A 22,257-nucleotide genomic window follows, 5' to 3' on the forward strand; every position below is an offset into this window, starting at 1 on the left:
TGAGGGCCATGACTACTATCTTCCATGATATGATACACAAGGAGATTGAGGTGTATGTAGATGATGTCATCATAAAGTTCAAGAAAGCCACTAACCACATGGAAGATTTGAGGAAATTCTTCAATAGACTGCGAAGGTACAATCTAAAACTGAATCCTGCAAAATGTGCATTCGGGGTTCCGGCTGGAAAACTACTTGGGTTTATTATGAGTTGCCAAGGCATAGAACTGGATCCATCAAAGGTCAAAGCTATTTAAGAACTGTCACCGCCAAAGAACAAAAAGGACGTGATGAGTTTCTTGGGGAGACTTAACTACATCAGCTGATTCATAGCACAGTCTACAGTTATATGTGAGCTGATCTTTAAGATGTTGAAGAAGGACGCCGCTACCAAATGGACTGATGATTTCCAAAAAGCTTTTGACAGAATTAAGGAATACCTATCAACACCACCAGTCCTAGTTCCACCTGAGACAAGTAGACCTTTATTACTCTACCTCGCAGTATTGGATGGAGCGTTCGGTTGTGTTCTGGGGCAGCATGATGAAACAGGGAGGAAGGAGCATGCCATATATTACCTCAGTAAGAAGTTCACCCCGTATGAGGCCCGATATTCACTATTGGAGCGCACCTGTTATGTTTTGACTTGGGTAGCTTAGAAGTTGAGGCACTATTTCTGTGCCTATACCATATATCTCATATCGAGGATGGATCTATTGAAGTACATCTTTCAGAAGCCCATGCCCACTGGCAAGCTAGCCAAGTGGCAAATCCTGCTGAGTGAATTCGACATTGTCTACGTAACTCAGAAAGCAATCAAGGGACAGACATTGGCCGATCATCTCACCGAGAATCCCGTGGACGAAGAATATGAACCTCTAAATACGTATTTTCCTGACGAGGAGGTATCATTCATAGGAGAAGACATTGCACATTCCTATGATGGTTTGATAATGTTTTTCAACGGAGCAGGAAATTTCAAAGGAGTTGGCATAGGAGCAGTCGTAGTATCAAAAATTGGCCCATCACTATCCAGTGTCTGCTAAACTCAGGTTCCCGTGCACCAACAACATGGCCGAGTATGAAGCCTGCATCTTAGGGATCAAGATGGCCATTGACCTGAACATCCAAGAGTTGCTAGTAATTACGGATTTAGACTTGCTTATACATCAGGTCCGAGAAGAATGGGCGACCAAGAACTCCAAGATACTTTCTTATCTGCATCACATATAGGAGGTGAGAAAGAGGTTCACAAAGACAGAGTTCCAGCATGTTCCTAGAGTTCAGAATGAGTTTGCCGATGCATTAGCTACCCTATCATCCATGATACAACATCCAGATAAGAACTTTATTGATCCCATTTCGGTAAAGATCCATGATCAGCCAGCTTATTGTGTTCATATTAAGGAAGAAGCAGATGGAAAACCTTGCTTTCATGATATCAAGGAATACTTGGTGAAAGGAGATTACCCAGAGCTTGCAAACGCTACTCAAATGCGCACACTTCGGAGGTTATCTAATAATTTCTTCCAGAGTGGAGGAATCCTGTATAGGAGGACTCCTGATTTGGGATTGCTAAGGTGTGTTGACGCAAAGGAAGCATCCAGGCTACTAAAGGAAATTCATGCTTGGACCTGTGGTCCACATATGAACGGTTTTGGTCTTAGCAAAGAAGATACTCCGAGCTGGTTACTTTTGGATAACTATAAGACGGACTGCATCCAGTATGTCCGGAAATGCCACCGCTGCCAGATACATGCAGACATGATAAAGGTACCTCCAAATGAGCTTAATGCAACAAGTTCGCGGTGGCCGTTCGCCGCATGAGGGATGGATGTTATCGGACAAATTGAACCTGCCGCATCAAATGGGCACAAGTTTATCCTAGTAGCAATTGATTATTTCACCAAATGGGTTGAAGTAGCATCTTATAGAGCAGTGACCAAGAAAGTCGTGGCAGACTTCGTCCGCGACCGTATCATGCGTCCGTTCGGAATTCCAGAGTTAATCATTACTGATAATGGCTCCAACGTCAATAGTGATTTAATGAAATCCATGTGTAAAACCTTCAAGATCAAACACAAAAATTCTATAGCTTACAAACCTCAGATGAACGGAGCCGTAGAGGCCGCCAACAAGAATATCAAGAAGATACTAAGGAAAATGATAGATAAGCATAAGCAGTGGCACGAGAAGCTCTTATTTGCTTTATTGGGATACCGCATCACAGTCCACACGTCAACCGGGGCAACCCCCTATATGTTGGTTTATGGTACAGAGGCTGTTATTCCCGCTGAGGTAGAAATTCCTTCCCTAAGGATCATACAGGAAGCTGAACTTGACAATGCAGAATGGGTGAAGAGTCGTTACGAGCAACTAGCTCTTATAGACGGAAAGAGAATGAATGCAGTTTGCCACAATCAGCTTTATCAGAACAGAATGTCCAGAGCCTTCAACAAAAGAGTCAAGACAAGACAATTCACACCGGGGCAGCTGGTTCTAAAGAAAATTTTTCCACATCAAGATGATGACAAAGGGAAATTCTCTCCCAACTGGCAGGGTACGTACATGGTTCATCGGGTTCTGACAGGAGGAGCCCTCATACTTGTAGAAATGAACGGAGAAGTCTGGCCAAAGCCAATTAATTCAGATGCAGTCAAGCGATGCTATGTGTAACATCTATGATTTCCTTATGTAATTTGAACTACGCCTGACCTGATTCCCATTTAAGAAGGGATACGTAGGCAGCCATATGGGTTCGGTCACAATTCAATAAAATTTTCATTTCCCCCGCTATTAGAAACTGGGGCAGAAATTTTGAGGAGGACCCTCAAAATTTCGAAGTTGATTTTAGCCGTTTATCATCAGCAGCCGTCAGAAGCAGCAGCTCAGTAAACTGGGGCAGAATTTTGAGGAGGACCCTCAAAATTCCGGAGCAAGAAAAGTTGCAATGTCTTGAACCACGTCGCAGTAGTCGGTTCATATAAAGAAAACTATTCTTAATTAAGCATTTATATTATGCTTTTACTAAATCATGTATGTCTATTATCAAAATTGCTTTGTTTAGCAATGCTACCCCAATGATACGAACAGTATCACCAGATCTGAAGCGAGCAGGTCAAGCAGAACCATTGGGGATACGAACTAACTTTCCCCCTTCTACAAAACTCACGATTTTTCTTTAGATAGAGGCACTTGAGTTGCAAAATCATCAAATATACTATACACTCACGAGACTCACATTGCTCAGAAATACAACTCTCAGAACCGTTACACTTACTCACAGCTGCTATCCGCACGCAGTGTCCCCAACAGACACAGTATCCCCAGCAGTCGCAATATCACAATCTGCTATCAGCTAAGAAAATTCTATTATCATTTGCCCTTTTACTTCTTGCATGAGGCTACCATTCTGCCTTCCGAGACTAAGCTCTGTCTCCATCTGCATTTCTGCATTGCATAAGGATACCATTATGCCTTCCGAGGTTAAGATCTACCTCCATCTGCATTTCTTGCATTGCATTAGGCTGCCATTCTGCCTTCCGAGACTAAGCTCTGTCTCCATCTGCATTTCTTGCATTGCGTAAGGCTACCATTCTGCCTTCCGAGACTAAGCCCTGTCTCTATCTGCATTTTCTGCATTGCGTAAGGCTACCATTCTGCCTTCCGAGACTAATCTCTATCTCCATCTGCATTTCATGCACTGCATAAGGCTACCATTCTGCCTTCCAGTGTTAAGCTCTACCTCCATTGCATAAGGCTACCATTCTGCCTTCCGATACTAAGCTCTATCTCCATCTGCATTTCTTGAATTGCATAAGGCTACCATTCTGCCTTCCGAGACTAAGCCCTGTCTCCATCTGCATTTCCTGCATTGCATAAGGCTACCATTCTACCTTCCGAGGTTAAGCTCTACCTCCATCTGCATGGGTGAAATATCGCCGCTTTATTTACATCTGCATGGCTAAAATATCACCACTTTATTTACGTCTTGCATCGGTTGAAATATCGTCACTTTATTTTCACTTTACATTGGCTGAAATATCGCCACTTCATTTAAATCCTGCATCGGCTGAAAGATCACCACCTTATTGCATTTCATGGGTTGAAAGATCGCCACCTTCCGCATCTCATGGGCTGAAAGATCGCCAAATTGTCCAAGGACGTCATTGTTCAGAGGCACCATTTTCATAGCCCGAGAACACCATGCCATGGCCTGAGGACCCCCTTTTCATCTTTTGCATATCATTATTCAAAGGCATCACGGTTCGGAGGCATCCTTCTCATAGACCGAGAACATCATTTCATAGCCTGCGAATCCCTTATTATACGCTGCATGGACCAGGACGTCATGGTCTGAGGACGTCATCCTAACTGTCCAAACACAGCATTCATGGTCCGACGGGAAATTGCATCATGTTTAATTTTTCGCACAATATACACTTGATTGCTTATTTGCAGGTAAACCGGCTAGCAATGGCCACCTCAGCAGCAGCGATCCCGCTCCAGTTCCCGCGGCCCTACTAGACTTTAGCCATCCATCCCAACCCGAATATCTCGTCCGTTCTTGAAAAAATCTCCATCGGCATATTCCGCCGACGAATCCTGAACTACATATGACCTGATTCCTGTAAGGCCTAGGATATGTAGGTAGCTCAGGAACCAGATCACGGTCAACCTCTTCAAACCATTTCGCTCGGTCAAAATTGGCCATCATATCTTTACCCGACAACTCTTTCATCCTTCCCGGGTAAAGAGGGGCAGTTGTTGATACCCAATTTTTTCCTGTATATTTTTATATACAAAGTACTTTCAAAATAGCATAAATATACATGTATAAGTATGTTCAAATGTTTTATCATTTTTTTTCCTAATTTTTAAAGATTTTTAAATCAATTTATTGCCTTATTTTAACAGTACAAAAACCAATAATTGTTCCTCAAATTATTATTTTGGTGATTAATGTATTTTATTCTTATATTTATACAAAAATAGAGCTAATGTAATATTTGCACATTTTTATATATTTATTTAGTATTTTTATGGCTAAATTGCATATAATTGCAATTTTAGCCTATTTTAAGATTTAATTGCATTTTATACTTATGAAATTGGTTTCAGTATTTTTAGTTTAATATTTATATATTATTAATTAAGTTAGTACCTTTAATTTATTTTCAGAAATTATTTTACTATATTTTATAAAATAAAAGGGAGAAAATGACTATTTAAATGCTAGCCCTATTTCATTTCAATTATAGCCTGAATCAACCCCCCAATTAACCCAATTTCAATTTAACCCGCCCCTGACCCAATTAATCTAACCCTCCCGGCCTCCCCTTTTGATCCAGGCCGTTGATCATTTTGATCAACGGCCACAATCATTCCTTTCCTTTTTTAATTCACATGCACCCAACCCTAAAATCATTTTCCCCTAACCCTCCGCCTCTGAAATCCTCTCCTCTCTCAGACTCTCTCGAACATTCCCTAACCCTAGCCCCTCTCACCATCTTCAAACCTTGAAACCACCGGAATCCATGGCTTCTCAGGCCATGGGAGTCTTAAACTCAACTCCCTTTGCTCTTATACTTGAAGATTCGAGGTCTGACCTTGAAGGTTTTCGCTCAGGTCTCCGCCGATTCAAGGTTCTACGACCATCTCCGGCCTTGCTCCGGCGAACAATGGTGTTTCGAGCCTGGTTCTGACTTCTCCGGCTCAGATCGGACCTTTTCCCAAGCCTTTCTCATTTCTAGGGCTCTTCTGAAACCCTAACTCTTCGAGGTTTTCTCCGATCTTTTTAGATCTTTTATGTATGTATGCTCTACTTGGGTTTTCAAACGATTTCCCCAACTTTTCTTTCAAAAATTATTTTCAAAATCACTTCTTTTCGATTTAGGGTTTTTTGAAAATGATTAAAGCGTTTCTTTGACTTTTTCTTTTCCTTTGTGTATGTGTGTCTCTACTGTGTTCTCATGTACTTCTTTTACCACACATGTTCTTCTACTGTATTTCTACACTATGTGCCTATATGCTTTTCACTATGCTCTGCTATTTTCTCCCACTATGACCTGATATGCTTCGCCTATTGTTTCCTTCTACCATGTTCTTAAATGTTCTTACTATTTTACCTTGTTTATGTTTTTCTAAAAAACCTGCTTAAGCATGTTTTGCTTCTACTGTTTCTTCTACTGTCAGTTGTTCTTTCATTATGCCTCAAATTAGTCTCTTCACTCTGTTTGCTTGGACCTTTTTACTTGTTTGCATGTTTTCTCATGAGTTTCTGTAAGAAACCTCTGAGTATGCTTCGACTACTTGCCTCCTCATCTATGTATCTGATTCAAGGTGGAAACCCTAAAATTTGGGGATTCCGCCGAGGTTTGATTATGTGAACTAGGGTTTTATTTTTTAGAACCCTTAACTCTTTCAGACTGATTTTTGAATCTCTGAACTGAGTTTGGACGCCTTTGCTTTCATACAATGTTGAACCTTTTTGCTAAACTCTTCTATACTAGATTCTTTCTACTGATTTTGCAAAGGCACGACCCCTTTTCACTACTACAGACTTCAGACTTCACAAGCTCACAACCTTTTCTGAATTCATACTTAGAGTGTTCTTGCTTTTTGTCTGCACTTTGGCTTTTACAAGACTACTGCTTTCTTCTTTACTTGTCCCTTTGAAACTGGTATGTCCTAACTTAATTTTCAGCATCACCCCAATGTGTTTACTTATAGTCTTTGTATCCATGTCTACTTTATTCTATTCTGTAAAGTTTAACATCTAAGTTAATATGCCTATGTGCTACTGCTTGCCTATTTCTGTGAACATTTGCTCCCTATCCCGTTACCCCTATGTGTTTGTAAGTCGAGACTTAGGGCATGGCAACAAGGATTGTTGTCTATGAATTGAGTTTTGAACCCCTAAGGCCTTAACCTCTAAGTAGGCTGGAGGGTGTGCCAATATGTCTCATTGCTGGGTATGCCCCTTTGCCTGCTCTTCCTGCAAATTCCTCACTCTCCTATACCCCTATGTGCACTGGTTTTAAGTTACTTCCTTCTCCTTTCCCCCTCTCAGAACTCTGTACTTGCACTCACTCTTAGCTTCTAAGTTCTTCCCCCTCCTGTGAGCCTCGTCTCGGGACCTTGAGTTCCCTCTGAACTTGGACACTTGAGAGCTGGCCCTTCCACACTGTACTATGACTTAATCCCGCAATGTATTTGGATGTGAGCACTGGCCGGAGTCCATATGAGGCTTTTAGGTAACTTTGACACATCCAAATGAGAGAAAGACTTTGGGTCTTGATCTTGGGAGTTGGTTTAATTGAAACATCAGATAGGAAGTCTGAATCAGACTCTCCTTGGTTGTAATTTTCAATTTTCTGATGTATTTTCTCTATTTTATTTTTGGAATGTAATAACTTTGTAATAAACTTTTGGGGTGATTAGTGAAAAGGGAGGGGTAACCATGCATGCAAGGGGTAGACGTCCTGCTCATAGGGTTTTTGCACTTCTGCATTCATACAGATACCCTGCCTATAGTTTCTGAACTTCTACATTCATGTAGATGTCCTGCTCATTGGGTTTTCTGCACTTCTGCATTTATATAGATACCCTGCCTATAGTTTCTGCACTTCTGCATTCATGTAGATATCCTGCTCATAGAAATTTCTAATTTCTACATTCACATAGATAACTTGCCTACAAGCTTATTAATTTCTGCATTCACATAGACAACTTGTCTATAGGAATTTCTGCATTCATGAAGATAACATGTCTTTATGAATTTCTGCATTCATGTGGATAACTTGACTATAAGAACTTCTGCATTCCCATTTAGATACCATGACTATAAGAATCTCTGCATTCGTATATAGATACCATGTCTATAGGATGCACATGCATGTACATAATATGCCTATAAGTCCTTTCTGATTCTTGCATACTCGCCTCTCATTAGGCAAACATGTTATAGGTTTTAATAACCAGTGAAATCAGATATCACGTTCGTAATAAAATGCAACACCTAGATAACATGTTTTAAGTTAACAAACACATAGAAAGCATGCCTATAGGGGTTCTAATCAAATCTGAATCACTTCACTCGTTTGTAAGATTAAACTGTCAGTAGTAACGCATTATCGATTGCTGAACTTGTATTATTCTGTTAAAATTGGTAACCTATCTGTAATCCATTTACCTCTTCATTTCTGAAATCAGTAGATAGCATGCCTATAGGTCTTCGTCTAACACTCAGGCAAGCCATAAGGTAAACTTGTCATATTTTTACAACCAGCAGGCAAGCCTGATTCGGATTTCTTATCTGAAATATGTAATAAATCAGTCTGCCTCAACCTTTTAAGTTTTAATCAAACCCTAAGCAGTATGTGCAAGACATGCTAAACTATATGCTTTTCTTTGGTTTTAAGGAGGTCTGTTGAGCCTTATTTGCTTATGTGCTTTCTCCCCAAACTTGCTACATGTGTTTTTTGTTTGTCGCCTTAGAATTTTGCCTTTGAAACCACAAATAAGCCAACTTTTCCGCCCTTTTAGGATTAGTAGTCCCAAGTACCTCCAGGGCTGATAGGATTGGGGCGAGTAATAGCATGCAATAAGTAAACGAGGCTATTCCGCGCTTTAATACCTTAACAGGGTGGGAAAGGGTAGATATGGATATGATGACCACGCGATAACATCTCGTGTAGCCCCTCATTGAGGAGTGATTACCGGATGTTGTGTGGGGTGATCCATATTATTTGTAAACCTAGGACCCCCTTTCCTTTACTTGTTTATTTCATTGTTTATTTTCAAAATTGCAAACTATTTTTCTCAAAATTGAGCTTTTCTTTTGTTTTCTTTTAATTTCACCTATTTGTAACCCTTATGTGCAAATCCCCTCTTATTTGAAGTCTTACTCGCCTTCATGTTATTTGTACTTACAGTCACAACCATAGCCTGGCGGGAACCACACTAGTGGATCCTGAGGGGTGCCTAACACCTTCCTCTAGGGATAATTTCAAGCCCTTACCCAATGCACTCAAATCATTAGGTGGCGACTCTTCAATTCAAACCCAATTCCCAAAAGGGAACGAGTTGTCCTCTCAAATGTCATGAACCCGCTTCCGCGAGGAAAAAGGGGCACAACAGACCACAGGGCTGCAACAAACGGCATAGGAAGAGAGCCATGGAGGTTAGGGGCAGTGGTGGAACCTCCATTGTTACCGGCGAGCCAACGTCCGGTGAGAGGAGCTAGGTTTAGCAGAGAGGATTTTGAGAGAGATGAGATATGTAACGACGGAGAGGGTGAAAGCAAATGAGAGGATAGGAATGAGGGTTTGGGGGGGTAGTGTTTAGGTTAATTATGGTATGGGGGATCTGGACCGTTGATTAGAATTGATCAACGATCTAGATTGGACTAGGGATTGGGTCGGGTAGAATTTAGGTTTGGGCTTGGGTATTGGGCTGATTTAATTGGGGTTTTGGCGGCTGTTTAATTGGTTTATAATCGAAATAAAATGGGGCTACTTGTTAAATACCCAATTAAATTGAATAAAATAGTTTATAAATTGGCTAATAATTATACAAAATGAATTTTATGCATAGAAAAATAGTTAAAAATGATTACTTAGTTTTAAAAATACAAATGATTAATTTCCGGTAAAAAAATGATATAAAATCATATGATTGGGCTATAACTGCAATGTTATTGCAATTATAGCCAAAAGATGCCAATTTGGCTAATTATGAAATAATTTGGTTTACATAGGACCATAGATAATAAATTAGATGCTTTTGAAATCATTTGTAATTATTTATTGGGAATAAAATGCTAGATAAATTAATAAAAATATAGGAAAATTATAGAAAAATACCAATTGCTATTAATGCATGATTTTGAAGGTATATATGCAATTTCAAAATATTTTGGGGAAATATTGGGTATCAAAAATTTGCGTAACAAGAAGAAAAAGATAAAAACTATCCAAAAACCGCAGAATAAACATAAATAAAGCGTTTGAGATGCCGCTCGGCATATACAATACTAACTCTCAAATTGAAACAACTCCCAAAATCCGGAATCTCATGGTATCACAAGCTGTTGAATAACTACAAGTGTTCTAACTCCAGAATGTCTAAACAAAAGTAAATACAGGAGAGCTAAAACCAGAGGGAGAATAGAGAGGGACTCCTCGGTCTGCAGATGCGGCAGATATACCTCGAAGTCTCCGAAGATCGCCTCGCCTCACTGATGGTATGGCTGAGCCGAAGAACCTGGATCTGCACATAAAAAACATGCGCAGGAAGGGCAAGAGTACACCACAACAGTACTCAGTAAGTGCCAAGCCTAACCTCGGTCGGGTAGTGACAAGGAAAGTCAGGGCCCTACTAATTATACATGAAAAACAAGGTAAAATAGTACAGAATACGACAATATAATTGAAGTGTTAGTAGTTTATGACGAATAAAAACACAGAAAAACCTAACTCAGTACACAGAAATAGCAACAAGGGATCTCCCGGGATACCATCCCGTAGTACGAATCATAAAGATGCAGGAGAAACTCCCGGAATACCAATCCGTAGTCCCTAAAGTAAATATCCAGTACAGGGGATCTATCGGGTGCTGTCCCGTAGTCCCAAATAAAAATGTGCAGGGGGATTTACCGGAATACCGATCCGTAGTCCCAAAGTAAACAAGCAGGGGGATCTCCCGGGATATCGTCCCGTAGTCCCGAAGTAAATACACAACCATCTCAGAAAAAGTATACAGTTCTATTCAAGAATTAGACATGAATTTCTACTCTAACATGCTGCACATAATACAAGTAGGTAATTAAAGCAGGAAGGGCAATTAAGTCACGTAGGCATGCTTTTCCTAATCTAAACAAGAGGCTTCAAGTACAAGTATTTGCTAAACTACAAGAAAACATGGTATTAGCTTAATGAAAATGGAATTTTCAACAATTAGCACGTGTACACACTAGTCACCTCACGTACACGACACTCATTTAACAACAATACCAAAATCCTAAGGGGAGTTCCCCCACACAAGTTAGGCAAGCCACTTACCTCGAACCAGCTCAATCAACTCGAAATCACGTTCTTGCCACGAGTACCCGACTCCAAATGGCCCAAGTCTATTCAAATTAATTGCATAATGTAAATATAACTTCAAGTAACTAACTCCACTAATTAATTCGAAGCTAACACGCGAAATTAAGAAAATTGCCCAAAAAGTCCCCCGGGCCCACATCTTGGAATCAGATAAAACTCGCAAAACTAGAATCCTCACACTCTCACGAGTTCATACATACCAAATACACAAAAATCGAACCACAAACAACCCCTCAAATCCCTAATTCCAAGTCTCCAATTTCAAACCCTAAGCCCCCAAATTTAACCCTTATTTTCCATAAATTTCTTGCCAAATCAGTAGAAAAATACCATAATAACGAGTTTGGGTTCCAAAAATCTTACCTCCTTGAAGCTCCCTTGAATTCTCTCTCAAAAGCCTCCCAAAAAGCTCAAATTCTCGGATAAAATGGTGAAAGAATAGGCTAGAATCGCGACAGAAACCTTATATAGGTTCTTGCCCAAGGTTTCCGCACCTGCAGTCCCAGGTGCGGATCTGCGAGAATTCACTTAAAGCACCAAGCCGCACCTGTGCTTCTTCTACCGCACCTGCGGTCTCGTAGTTGCGCTCCAACTCTTGCTCTTGCGACTTCATAACTCCAAACGCCTAGCCGCATCTGCGGCTCCTCCATCGCTTCTGCGAGCCCGCACCTGTGGGCCCATGTACGCAGGTGCGGTTATGACAAATCCAGCCAACTTTACATTTTTCCTAAGTCCAATTCAACTTCCGTTAAGCACTCGAGGCCACCGGGACCTCAACCAAATATGCCAACCAATTCTAAAACATCATACGAACTTATTCCCACCCTCGAATCACATCAAGCTATGCTAAAACCACAAATTACTCTCCAATCCAAGCCTAAGGATTCCCAAAACTTTCAAATTCCGCTTTTGATCAAAACGTTTATCAAACCTCATCCGAATGACCTGAAATTTTGCACACACATCCCAAATAACACAACGGATCTACTCCAACTTTCGGAATTCCATTCCGACCCCGATATCAAAATCTTACTATCGAACCAGAAATTTCAAAAATTTGACTTTCGGCGTTTCAAGCTTAATTAAGCTACGAACCTCCAAATCACAATCCGAACACGCCTTTAAGCCCGAAATCACCCAACGGAGCTAACGGAACCGACAGAATCCCATTCTGATGCCGTCTTCACACTGTTCTGATTGCGGTCCATTCTAAAGCTTAAGCTCTCATTTAGGAACTAAGTGTCCTAAAATACTCCGAAACTCCAAACGAATCCTCTCGGCAAGTCATAATAGCAGAAATAAATATGGGGAATGCAGTTAATAGGGGATCGGGGCATTAATTCTTAAAACGACTTGCCGGGTCGTTACATCCTCCCAATCTTAAAACATTTGTTCATCCTCGAACGAGCATATAGACATGCCTGAAGTAGTGAAAAAATGAGGGTAACGGCTGCGCAAATCCTGCTCGGTCTCCCAAGTCACCTCCTCGACCGGCTGACCCCGCCACTGAACCTTCACTGATGCAATGTTCTTTGACCTCAACTTCCGAACCTGCCTGTCCAATATTTCCACTGGCTCCTTAACATGGGATAGATCTTTGTCCAACTGGACTGAACTGAAATCCAACACGTGCGACGGATCACCGTGATACTTTCGGAGCATCGAAACATGAAATACCGGATGAACCCCTACCAAGCTGGGAGGTAAGGCAAGCTAATAAGCAGCCTTCCCAACACGTCGCAATATCTAAAAAGGGCCAATAAACCCCAAACTCAACTTCCCTTTCTTCCCAAATCTCATAACGCCTTTCATAGGCAAAACCCGAAGCAGGACCCGCTCTACAACCATATAGGAAACATCATGAACCTTCTGGTCTGCGTAACTCTTCTTTCTAGACTGGGCTGTACGGAGTCTATCCTGAATTACCTTAAACTTCTCCAAAGCATCCTGAACCAAGTCTGTTCCAAGTAATATAGCCTCACCCAGCTTAAACCAACCCATCGGGGATCTACACCGCCTACCATACAAAGCCTCATACGGTGCCATCTGAATGTTGGACTGATAGCTATTGTTGTAGGCAAACTCCATCAGTGGCAAGAACTGATCCTAAGAACCTCCAAACTCCATCACATATGCACGGAGCATATCCTTAAGAATCTGAATAGTGCGCTTGGGATGTCCGTCCGTCTGGGGGTGAAATGTTGTGCTCAACTCCACCCGAGTACCCAAGTCATGCTGTACGCCCCTCCAGAACCGTGATGTGAACTGAGTACCTCGGTTTGAAATGATGGAAACTGGAATACCATGAAGGCGAACAATCTCCCGGATATAAATCTCCGCCGACCGCTCCGAAGAATAGGTAGTACACACAGGAATGAAACGCGCGAACTTGGCTAGCCGATCCACAATCACCCAAATGGCATCGAACATTCTCAAAGTCCGTGGTAGTCCAACTACGAAGTCCATGGTGATCCTCTCCCACTTCCACCCCGAAATCTCTATCTGCTGAAGTAACCCACCCGGTCTCTAGTGCTCATACTTCACCTACTGATAATTTAGGCACCGAGCTACAAACCCAATTATATCTTTCTTCATCCGCCTCCACCAATAGTGTTGCCTCAAATCCTGGTACATCTTCGCGGCACCCGGATGGATGGAATACCGCGAACTATGGGCCTCCTCTAGAATCAACTCCCGAAGCCCATCAACATTAGGTACACATACCAGACCTTACATCCTCAATACCCTGTCTTTGGAGCCTAGAGAAAGAATATATGTGAAGTTTTTCCTAACTCTGTAGTCTTTGGAGGATAAATACAGACGTCTCTGTACCGATCCCTCAGACTCTACTAAGCTTGTCTGTGAATTGTGAGACCTAAGCAACGTAGAGCTCTGATACCAACTTGTCATGACCCAGATTTCCTACCCTTGAGAGTCGTGATGGCGCCTACTAATGAAAGCTAGGCAAGCCAACCATTTGAATTATTTACCTTTTTCCCATTTTTATTCTTTTAACAATTAAAATCCAATATTATAGTAACAACGCAAAATTTAAAGCGGAAGGTTGAAACATAATATATTAATAAAGTTGCCAATACCAATCCATACATAAACTACCGAAGACTGGTGTCACAATTTCACAGACTGTCTAGGAATACTATAAATAAAGGTCCGAAAGAGTTATTACAACATTGTCTCTGAAATACATAAAAGAAACAGGATAAAATGATAGAAGGAGACGCCAAAGCCTGCGGACGCCTGCAGGATTACCTCGGATCTTCGAATGGACTGAAGGCAGCAACTCCAAAGCTAAGGTCTGAAAGCTGCTGCACCGAGATCTACACACAGTGCAGAGTGTAGTTTCAACACAACCGACCCCATGTGCTGATAAGTGCCTAGCCTAACCTCGGTGAAGTAGTGACGAGGCTAGGACCAGACTACCAAATAAACTTGTGTAGTTAAATCATATACCGCAGAAAATAAAAGCAGGAATGTATAGTTAAGGATGAGAGGGGGAAACATGCTGCGGGGAAACATCAAATAATAACAGAAGAAAAACAGGTAAATATAAGGAACACCATAACTCAATTATCAACAGGAATTAGAAATCAAACAAGTGTACGGCATCACCCTTCGTGCTTTTACTCTCGTCCTCACCATAAGAATCAATATAATACGCACGACATCACCCTTTGTGCTTTTACTCTCGTCCTCACCATAAAAATCAATAAAAATCAATATAAGTTGTACGAAATTGTACATCATGCGGCACGACATCACTCTTCGTGCTTTTACACTCTTTCTCACAAAATCATACACAACATCACCCTTCGTGCTTTAATACTCTCTCATCAAAACAATGCACAACATCACCCTTCGTGTTTTAACACTCTTCCTCACCCAAACAACAATCATAAATCAATAAGGGAAAGAAAATCAACAAATTTACAATTAAATCCCTGCAAGGGAACAATAGTACAACAGTCATATCCCGGCAAGGGAAACAATATTAACAATAACATCCCAGCAAGGGAGATAACATTAAACACCAACATTCCGGCAAGGGAGACAACTTCATAATCCTCTTTTCTTTTCCACATTTACTTCACAACTCAATTTATAATTTTGAGCTAATGCTCTATAAGGTTAAATTGCCAATTATACTTCCACAAATCACTTTACAACTTGAGCCAACACTCTTCAATGTTCAAATATCAATATTACTTCCACAAGCCTTGCTCAACAATAAAAAAATATCACATAAGGCATGAAAAATACAAATGGAATCACATTAATCATAGTATAAGACTCACGGGCATGCTTGACACCAACGTATATATACTCGTCACCATGCCTATACGTCGTACTCAACAATTAACACATAGCAAATAGGACACAACTCCTAATCCTTCAAGCTAAGGTTAGACCAAACACTTACCTCGATGCCACGAACACAATTCAAGCCTCAACTATCGCGTTACCTCTTGATTTCACCACCAATTCGCTCGTATCTAGCCACACGTTACTTAACTATATCAATAAATGCTAAATGAATCAATTCCAATGCATGAAAATAGGTTTCTAAAGTTTTCCCCAAAAAGTCAAAAATCGCCCCAGGGCCCATATGGTCAAAACCCGAGGTTCGAACCAAAACCCGATTACCCATTCCCCCCACGAACCCAAATATATAATTTGTTTTGAAATCAGACCTCAAATCGAGGTCCAGATCCCCAAAATTTGAAAAACCTAGTTCTACCCAAAACACCCAATTTCCCCCCCATGAAAACCCTTGATTTTTGAGTTAAAATCATGTGAAAAGATGTTAAAGATTGGAGAAAACGAGTTAGAAATGACTTACAATCGATTTGGAGAAGAACTTTTCTTTGGAAAATCGCCCAAGAGAGTTTGTGTTTTGAAAGAGTTTGAAAAATGGAAGATTTTCAGCTAAGTAATGAATTTGTAGGTCGCAGATGTCGCAATTGCGAACCCTTCAGATGCTGCTAACCTCGCATTTGCGAACAGGGGTTCGCAAATGATTCCAGTCCTCTTCGCATTTGCGATAATGCTGTCGCATTTGCGATAATTACATCGCATTTGCGACCAAGGCAGCCCAGGCCAAGTTCGTATTTGCGATACATTGTTCGCATTTGCGAGCCAGCCTGCAGACCTGCAACACACCAACAATTTTCTAAGTGTAAATTTCACTCCGTGGCCTATCCAAAACTCACCCGAGCCCTCGGGGCTCCAAACCAAACATGCATACCAACCTAAAAATATCATACGAACTTGCTCGTACAATCAAATCATCAAAATAACATCAACAACTATGAATTTAGCATCAAAATCAATGAAATCTCAAGAACCTTCAAAGTTTCAAATTTTACAACTAAGGTTCCGAATCACGTCATGACCTCCGTTTCTTACCAAACTTTACAAGCTCAACTTAAATCACATATAAGACCTGTACCGGGCTCCGGAACCAAAATACGGGCCCGATACCATCAAATTCCAAACACATTTCATTTCCAAAAACTCGTTTATATTCCAGAAAATAATTTTCTTTAAAAATTTATTTCTCGGGCTTGGGACCTCGGAATTCGATTCCGGGCATGCGCCCAACTCCCATATTTTCCTACGGACTCTCCGGGACCGTCAAATCACGGGTCGGGTCCGTTTACCCAAAATGTTGACCGAAGTCAATTTAAATTTATTTTAAAAGCAAAATTTATCATTTTTCACAGATTTTCACATAGTGGTTTTCCGGATGCGCGCCCGAACTGTGCACGCAAATCGAACTGAGACAAGAAAGAGATTTTAAGGCCTCAGAATATAGAATTTATTTCTAAGACAAGTGACCCTTTGAGTCATCACACAAAAACAATCTCATCCTTTAAAGATTCACATGGACACGTATCATTAATCTAAACATGCATTGATAACTACTGGAGCAAGCCCTAATGGAGCGGAGCCGCTCCCACCTAACAATCCTCCAAATGTCAGCTTTATAAGGTAAGTAAAGCACAAAAATAAAGTCAAATATAAATAATCATTTAAAAAGATTCCACATTAACTTTGATAGAGGTGAGACGCACGTACAAATCCTCACAAGGCGTTAATGAGAGTATAAGGCAAGAAGACGTGGGGAGCTTAAACTTCGTTATTAGTCTACGAACGTGTAGGCTACCACCTTAACGCACATTAATAATTATAGAAACAAAATCACATTTCGATATATATATATATATATATCCATGCACAATTCTTTCAATATTATTTCTTTGTTCTAATTCCTTTATTAGAGAAAGAAGAAATAAGAAGACGAAGAAGAAGAATGAGAATATCATCAAAGTTACACGTTATTGGTTTGTTGTTAGTTGGCCTACTGGCTTTGCAGGCAGGGGCTAATTTTGATTATGGAGATGCCATGGACAAGACTTTGCTCTTCTTTGAGGCACAGAGGTCTGGAAAATTGCCTCCACATCAACGTGTCAAATGGCGCGGAGATTCTGGACTCAAGGATGGTTTTCTCCAAAGGGCAAGTCCATCTTTCTCTCTTTTAATTTCTTTTATGGTGTTTTTCTTACCAACTAACAAGTACTTAGAGCTAGAATTTTCATCAAGCAGAGTCAAAATATAAAGAAGTAAACATTGAATGAGATTCAATGTCTACTTTTCTGGCTAGCTACACAATGAATTTTCTGGCTAAAGGGTGTCAACAAAGATGGTTTGCCAAAGCTTACAGCCGCTCTGATGTTAATTAATAGTGAACCTGAAGTATCTAGTCTTTTTAAATGATGAATATAGGTTATGGATTTCTTTCTATATTTTAGAGGGAAGCATGCATAGCTAGAAATTAGAAAAAGATTTGGAAGAAATTGCGTATATGATGGGCGAAATTTGTCAATATTTTAGTAATATTATGGGTGTCAAGGGACGGATATACCTTGATACAAGTGATGTCACATGACACAATGGAAATATTGCGTATAAATATAGAAAATAACACCACTTGTCATTATATTCATTTTTTTACTTTTTCAAACACTGTACACCACTGAGGGTTGAAATGGGAATGCATGCAGGTAAACTTGGTGGGAGGGTACTATGATGCAGGAGATCATGTAAAATTTGGATTGCCAATGGCATTCAGTTTGACAATGCTAGCATGGAGTGCTGTTGACTACAGCAAGGAAATTGTAAAACTTAATCAGATGGGCAATACATTGGCTGCCATTAAGTGGGGTACTGATTATTTCATCAAAGCCCATACTCAGCCTAATGTTCTCTGGGCTCAGGTGATTGCATGAATTCTTCTTCTCTACCCCGACTACATTCAATTACTTGTTCTCTATGTTGGTAGATAGAGTTAGTTGCAATAGTTTGGTCACCTGCATCATGAAGAACTGGACTTTCTCTAGCTAACTAGCAATAATAATATGCTACACCTAATCAATCACCCAAGGCCAAGGGTATGGCCAAACGGTTAATTGATGAAGTGGATGAAAAATCATCGGAGATTAAGATTCAAATCCTAACAAAGATAAAAAGTACTAGCGATCTCTTTCTATTGAGGTGTGCACAAGTTGGCTCCGATATTACTTGTGAAATTATTAAAAAAAAAATGGTTACGCCTGTCACCTAATCAAGGAAATTTTAATTTTTGGCATTCAATTGTACATCACCTACAAATAACATTATGTTCATTTGACCAAGGCGTATCTTATTTGACATTGCAACTTTTCATATTCTTGGCAGGTAAAGATTAACTTCAGGAAGTGAAATAAGGATGAATTAGTTAAACCCCAACTACGTATTTAGATTTTTTTTTTTTTAACACAACCATACTATTTGAAACTTCTCTAAATGTTTCAATATGCCTTATAGCTTATTATTAATTGACTTTCTTTTGTATTTTAAAGAAGAGATGAATCTTGAAAAATTTTGTAGTCCACTTAAACTGCAAAATGCTGGAATAATGAGATGTTAAAGTATTAGTTTCCTTGGCCAAAATTTCAGGTAGGAGATGGAGAATCTGATCATTATTGTTGGGAGAGAGCAGAAGACATGACAACCCCAAGAAATGCTTATAAACTTGATCCCAGCCACCCTGGTTCTGACCTTGCTGCTGAAACTGCTGCTGCTTTGGCTGCTGCCTCTCTTGCATTCAAGCCTTATGACTCTTCCTACTCTGCCCTCCTTTTAGTGCACGCGAAACAGGTAACATCCTATGTGTGTTAAGTGGTAAATGTCAGAAATTTTGCCAAAGGTGTTCGAAGTAATATGTAACCACCCTTTACCGGCTAATAGCTTTGCCCTTGTGTGTGTATAAACTATAAAGAGAGGATCTCTTGCATTCTTGTTTTATTTAACTGGAAATTCTGAAAATGTTGCAGCTATTCTCATTTGCGGATACCTTCAGAGGTTTGTATGATGATTCCATCCCAAATGCTCAAGCATTCTACACATCATCTGGTTATTCGGTTAGTGATCATTTTTGTTACCTGTTACTCGGAGACAATTTCCTGCCACTAGTTTTGCTTAAATCAACTTTCTTCATGATGTAGGATGAGCTTCTTTGGGCTGCTGCCTGGCTCTATCGAGCAACTAAGGATGTGTACTACTTAAAATATGTGGTGGACAATGCGGTATCTTTGGGTGGAACTGGATGGGCAGTCAAGGAATTTTCTTGGGACAACAAATATGCTGGTGTTCAAATCCTTCTTACCAAGGTAATTAAAATAGTTCAAATAATACTTTTAGAATTTGTTGTAACAGAAGATTTAGCTATTCGAGTATTAGGTCATGCAATTTTTCATGTGGAATGTCTGATGAGATGTTGGTTTGATTACTTTGTAGATTCTCCTAGATGGAGATGGTGGATCATACACTCCAACACTAAAACAGTACCAGGCTAAAGCAGATTACTTTACCTGTGCTTGTTTGCAGAAAAATAATGGGTATAATGTAGTCCTGACTCCTGGTCAGTACAACTAGATAGAATTATTTCCCCAAAACTGTACTTTAAAATGTTGATTAGTTAGTAAACATTCAATTTGTTTGTCGTCTTCCAGGAGGCCTGATTTATGTTCGCGAATGGAATAATCTGCAATACGCTTCATCAGCCGCTTTCCTACTTGCCATGTACTCCGATTATCTTTCTGAGAGAAAGGCTGTATTAACATGTCCGGAAGGTCAAGTTCAGCCATCAGATGTCCTTTCCTTTGCTAAATCACAGGTATGTACATTTCATCAGCTGGCCCTCTACTATTTTTAAGAAAGAAAAAGGAACTATTTCAGTAATTTGTTATCCGGCATGTTGCAGGCTGATTACATTCTTGGTAAAAATCCCAAGTCTATTAGCTACTTGGTTGGTTATGGACAAAATTACCCGATCCATGTTCACCACAGAGGCGCCTCCATTGCCCCCGTCTCAGTCCTTCATTCTGCTGTTACTTGTATAGAAGGATTTGAGACTTGGTATCGACGCCCTCAGGCAAATCCCAACATTATATATGGTGGCCTTGTGGGAGGTCCAAGCAAAACCGATGACTTCAGTGATGACAGGTCCAACTATGAACAAACCGAGCCAACATTATCCGGTTCAGCTCCTCTTGTAGGACTCTTCTGCAAATTGCAGTCCCTCTCTCCAGGTAAACATTAATAAAATTGCAAGCCCTATTTAAGATTTTCAATAGTGTCCTGTCCCGCCATCTAATTAGTAGTTTCGGCTTTAAATTTCAGCTTCTTATCATCGTACACCAACACCTTACCAGAAGCCTCCAGGTTTGTAATTATACTTTACAACATTTGAAAAATTGAAATGAAGTTTTACACAACTATTGAAAACTTACAACAATTTGGCTTTCGTATTCGCAGTTTCCTATCACCCACAACCAGCAGCTCCCTACCACAAAGCTCCAGAATCATCAAACCCCTACAATAAAGCTCCAGGTTTGTTCCATCAATAATTTTACATTGCACTTTCATGTTTCTTTTTGTACTAGAAATTCACATCGCAATGAATGTTTATATACAATACTTAGAAAATAAAAAAATAACATTTGTTGTAGGTGGCCCGATAAAGTTCTTGCACTCGATAATTTCAACATGGACAATAGGTCCAACAACTTACTACAAGCACAAGGTGGTGGTGAAGAACACATCTCAAAAGCCAATCACAGATCTCAAGTTAACGGTTGAAAACCTTTCAGGATCATTGTGGGGGCTCAGTCCATGCCCAGAAAAGAACACCTATGAGCTTCCTCAGTGGATTAAAATACTATCACCTGGTTCAGAACTCATTTTTGTATATGTTCAAGGAGGTGCCCAAGCCAGGGTTTCAATTAAGAGCTACCACTAACTGAAAGATGCACGGGGAAAACCAATTTTATCCAATTTTCTATAGGCTCTAATATTTTACCAAGATATTTTCCCTTTTTGTTTTTCATGTTTGAACCATTGACAATTGTAACATGGCAACGAGAATGCTATTCTGAGATCAATGAACTTTGTGAATTATTATTGGTTTAATATTCGTTTTTCTTTTCTTTCTCTTGACTGGTAGCAAGAAAATGCCTTTACTTAAATTTCTACCACGACAAAAGTTGTTGTTTATCTATATCTGAGAGGTGCACAGAGGATCCTATCTCAGTGGTAAGATCCAAGCCTGAACGAGTGCATCACGAGTGTTTAAACCGGGGTTTATTAGACTTTTTCTTATTATTAGTGGCCCTATTAATATTAAGCCCACAACTTAAATATTTAGTAATGAACAAATCATGTTCGTTCATTTAGTTACTTGATGTTCATACCAGATTAAAGTTTAATCCTATAAATTGATCATCTCCCTATCAATTAAAGTTACTGCCACCATTCACCTCAGCCGTAGTAAAGTAAGATAGGGCAAAAAGGAAAGAAACTTATTTATAAATAAGGATTGTTGCTTTTTCTACTTGTTTACCCTTAAAATGAATAACAATTAAATTTATACGCGTTTTAAGGATATGTGGGTTGATTCAACACAAATAATCAAGAATGTTAGATAAACGAGTTAAATATAGACAGAATAACCAAACCAATTGTGATGTTACGTTTAGGCTCGGATTTGCGCTGAACAGTAATTTTGCCCTCGATCGGACCCTTGGTTCGA

The 22,257-nt window shown here is 40.0% G+C and overlaps 1 protein-coding gene across 1 annotated transcript; it reads left to right on the plus strand.

Annotated features, from left to right (window-relative positions):
- The first annotated feature begins 17,373 nt into the window (after positions 1-17,373).
- On the plus strand, positions 17,374-21,654 carry LOC107776220 (endoglucanase 5). The gene is made up of 11 exons (XM_016596091.2): positions 17,374-17,643; positions 18,191-18,403; positions 19,125-19,325; positions 19,502-19,588; positions 19,673-19,837; positions 19,965-20,088; positions 20,180-20,343; positions 20,431-20,758; positions 20,850-20,891; positions 20,985-21,059; positions 21,179-21,654. The coding sequence occupies exons 1-11, from the start codon at positions 17,440-17,442 to the stop codon at positions 21,466-21,468; spliced, it is 1,893 nt and encodes a 630-aa protein (XP_016451577.1). The 5' UTR covers positions 17,374-17,439; the 3' UTR covers positions 21,469-21,654.
- Positions 21,655-22,257: the final 603 nt, after the last annotated feature.

Source organism: Nicotiana tabacum, chromosome 16, assembly GCF_000715075.1.
Source record: "Nicotiana tabacum cultivar K326 chromosome 16, ASM71507v2, whole genome shotgun sequence".
In the NCBI taxonomy this organism is placed as follows: Eukaryota; Viridiplantae; Streptophyta; class Magnoliopsida; order Solanales; family Solanaceae; genus Nicotiana; species Nicotiana tabacum.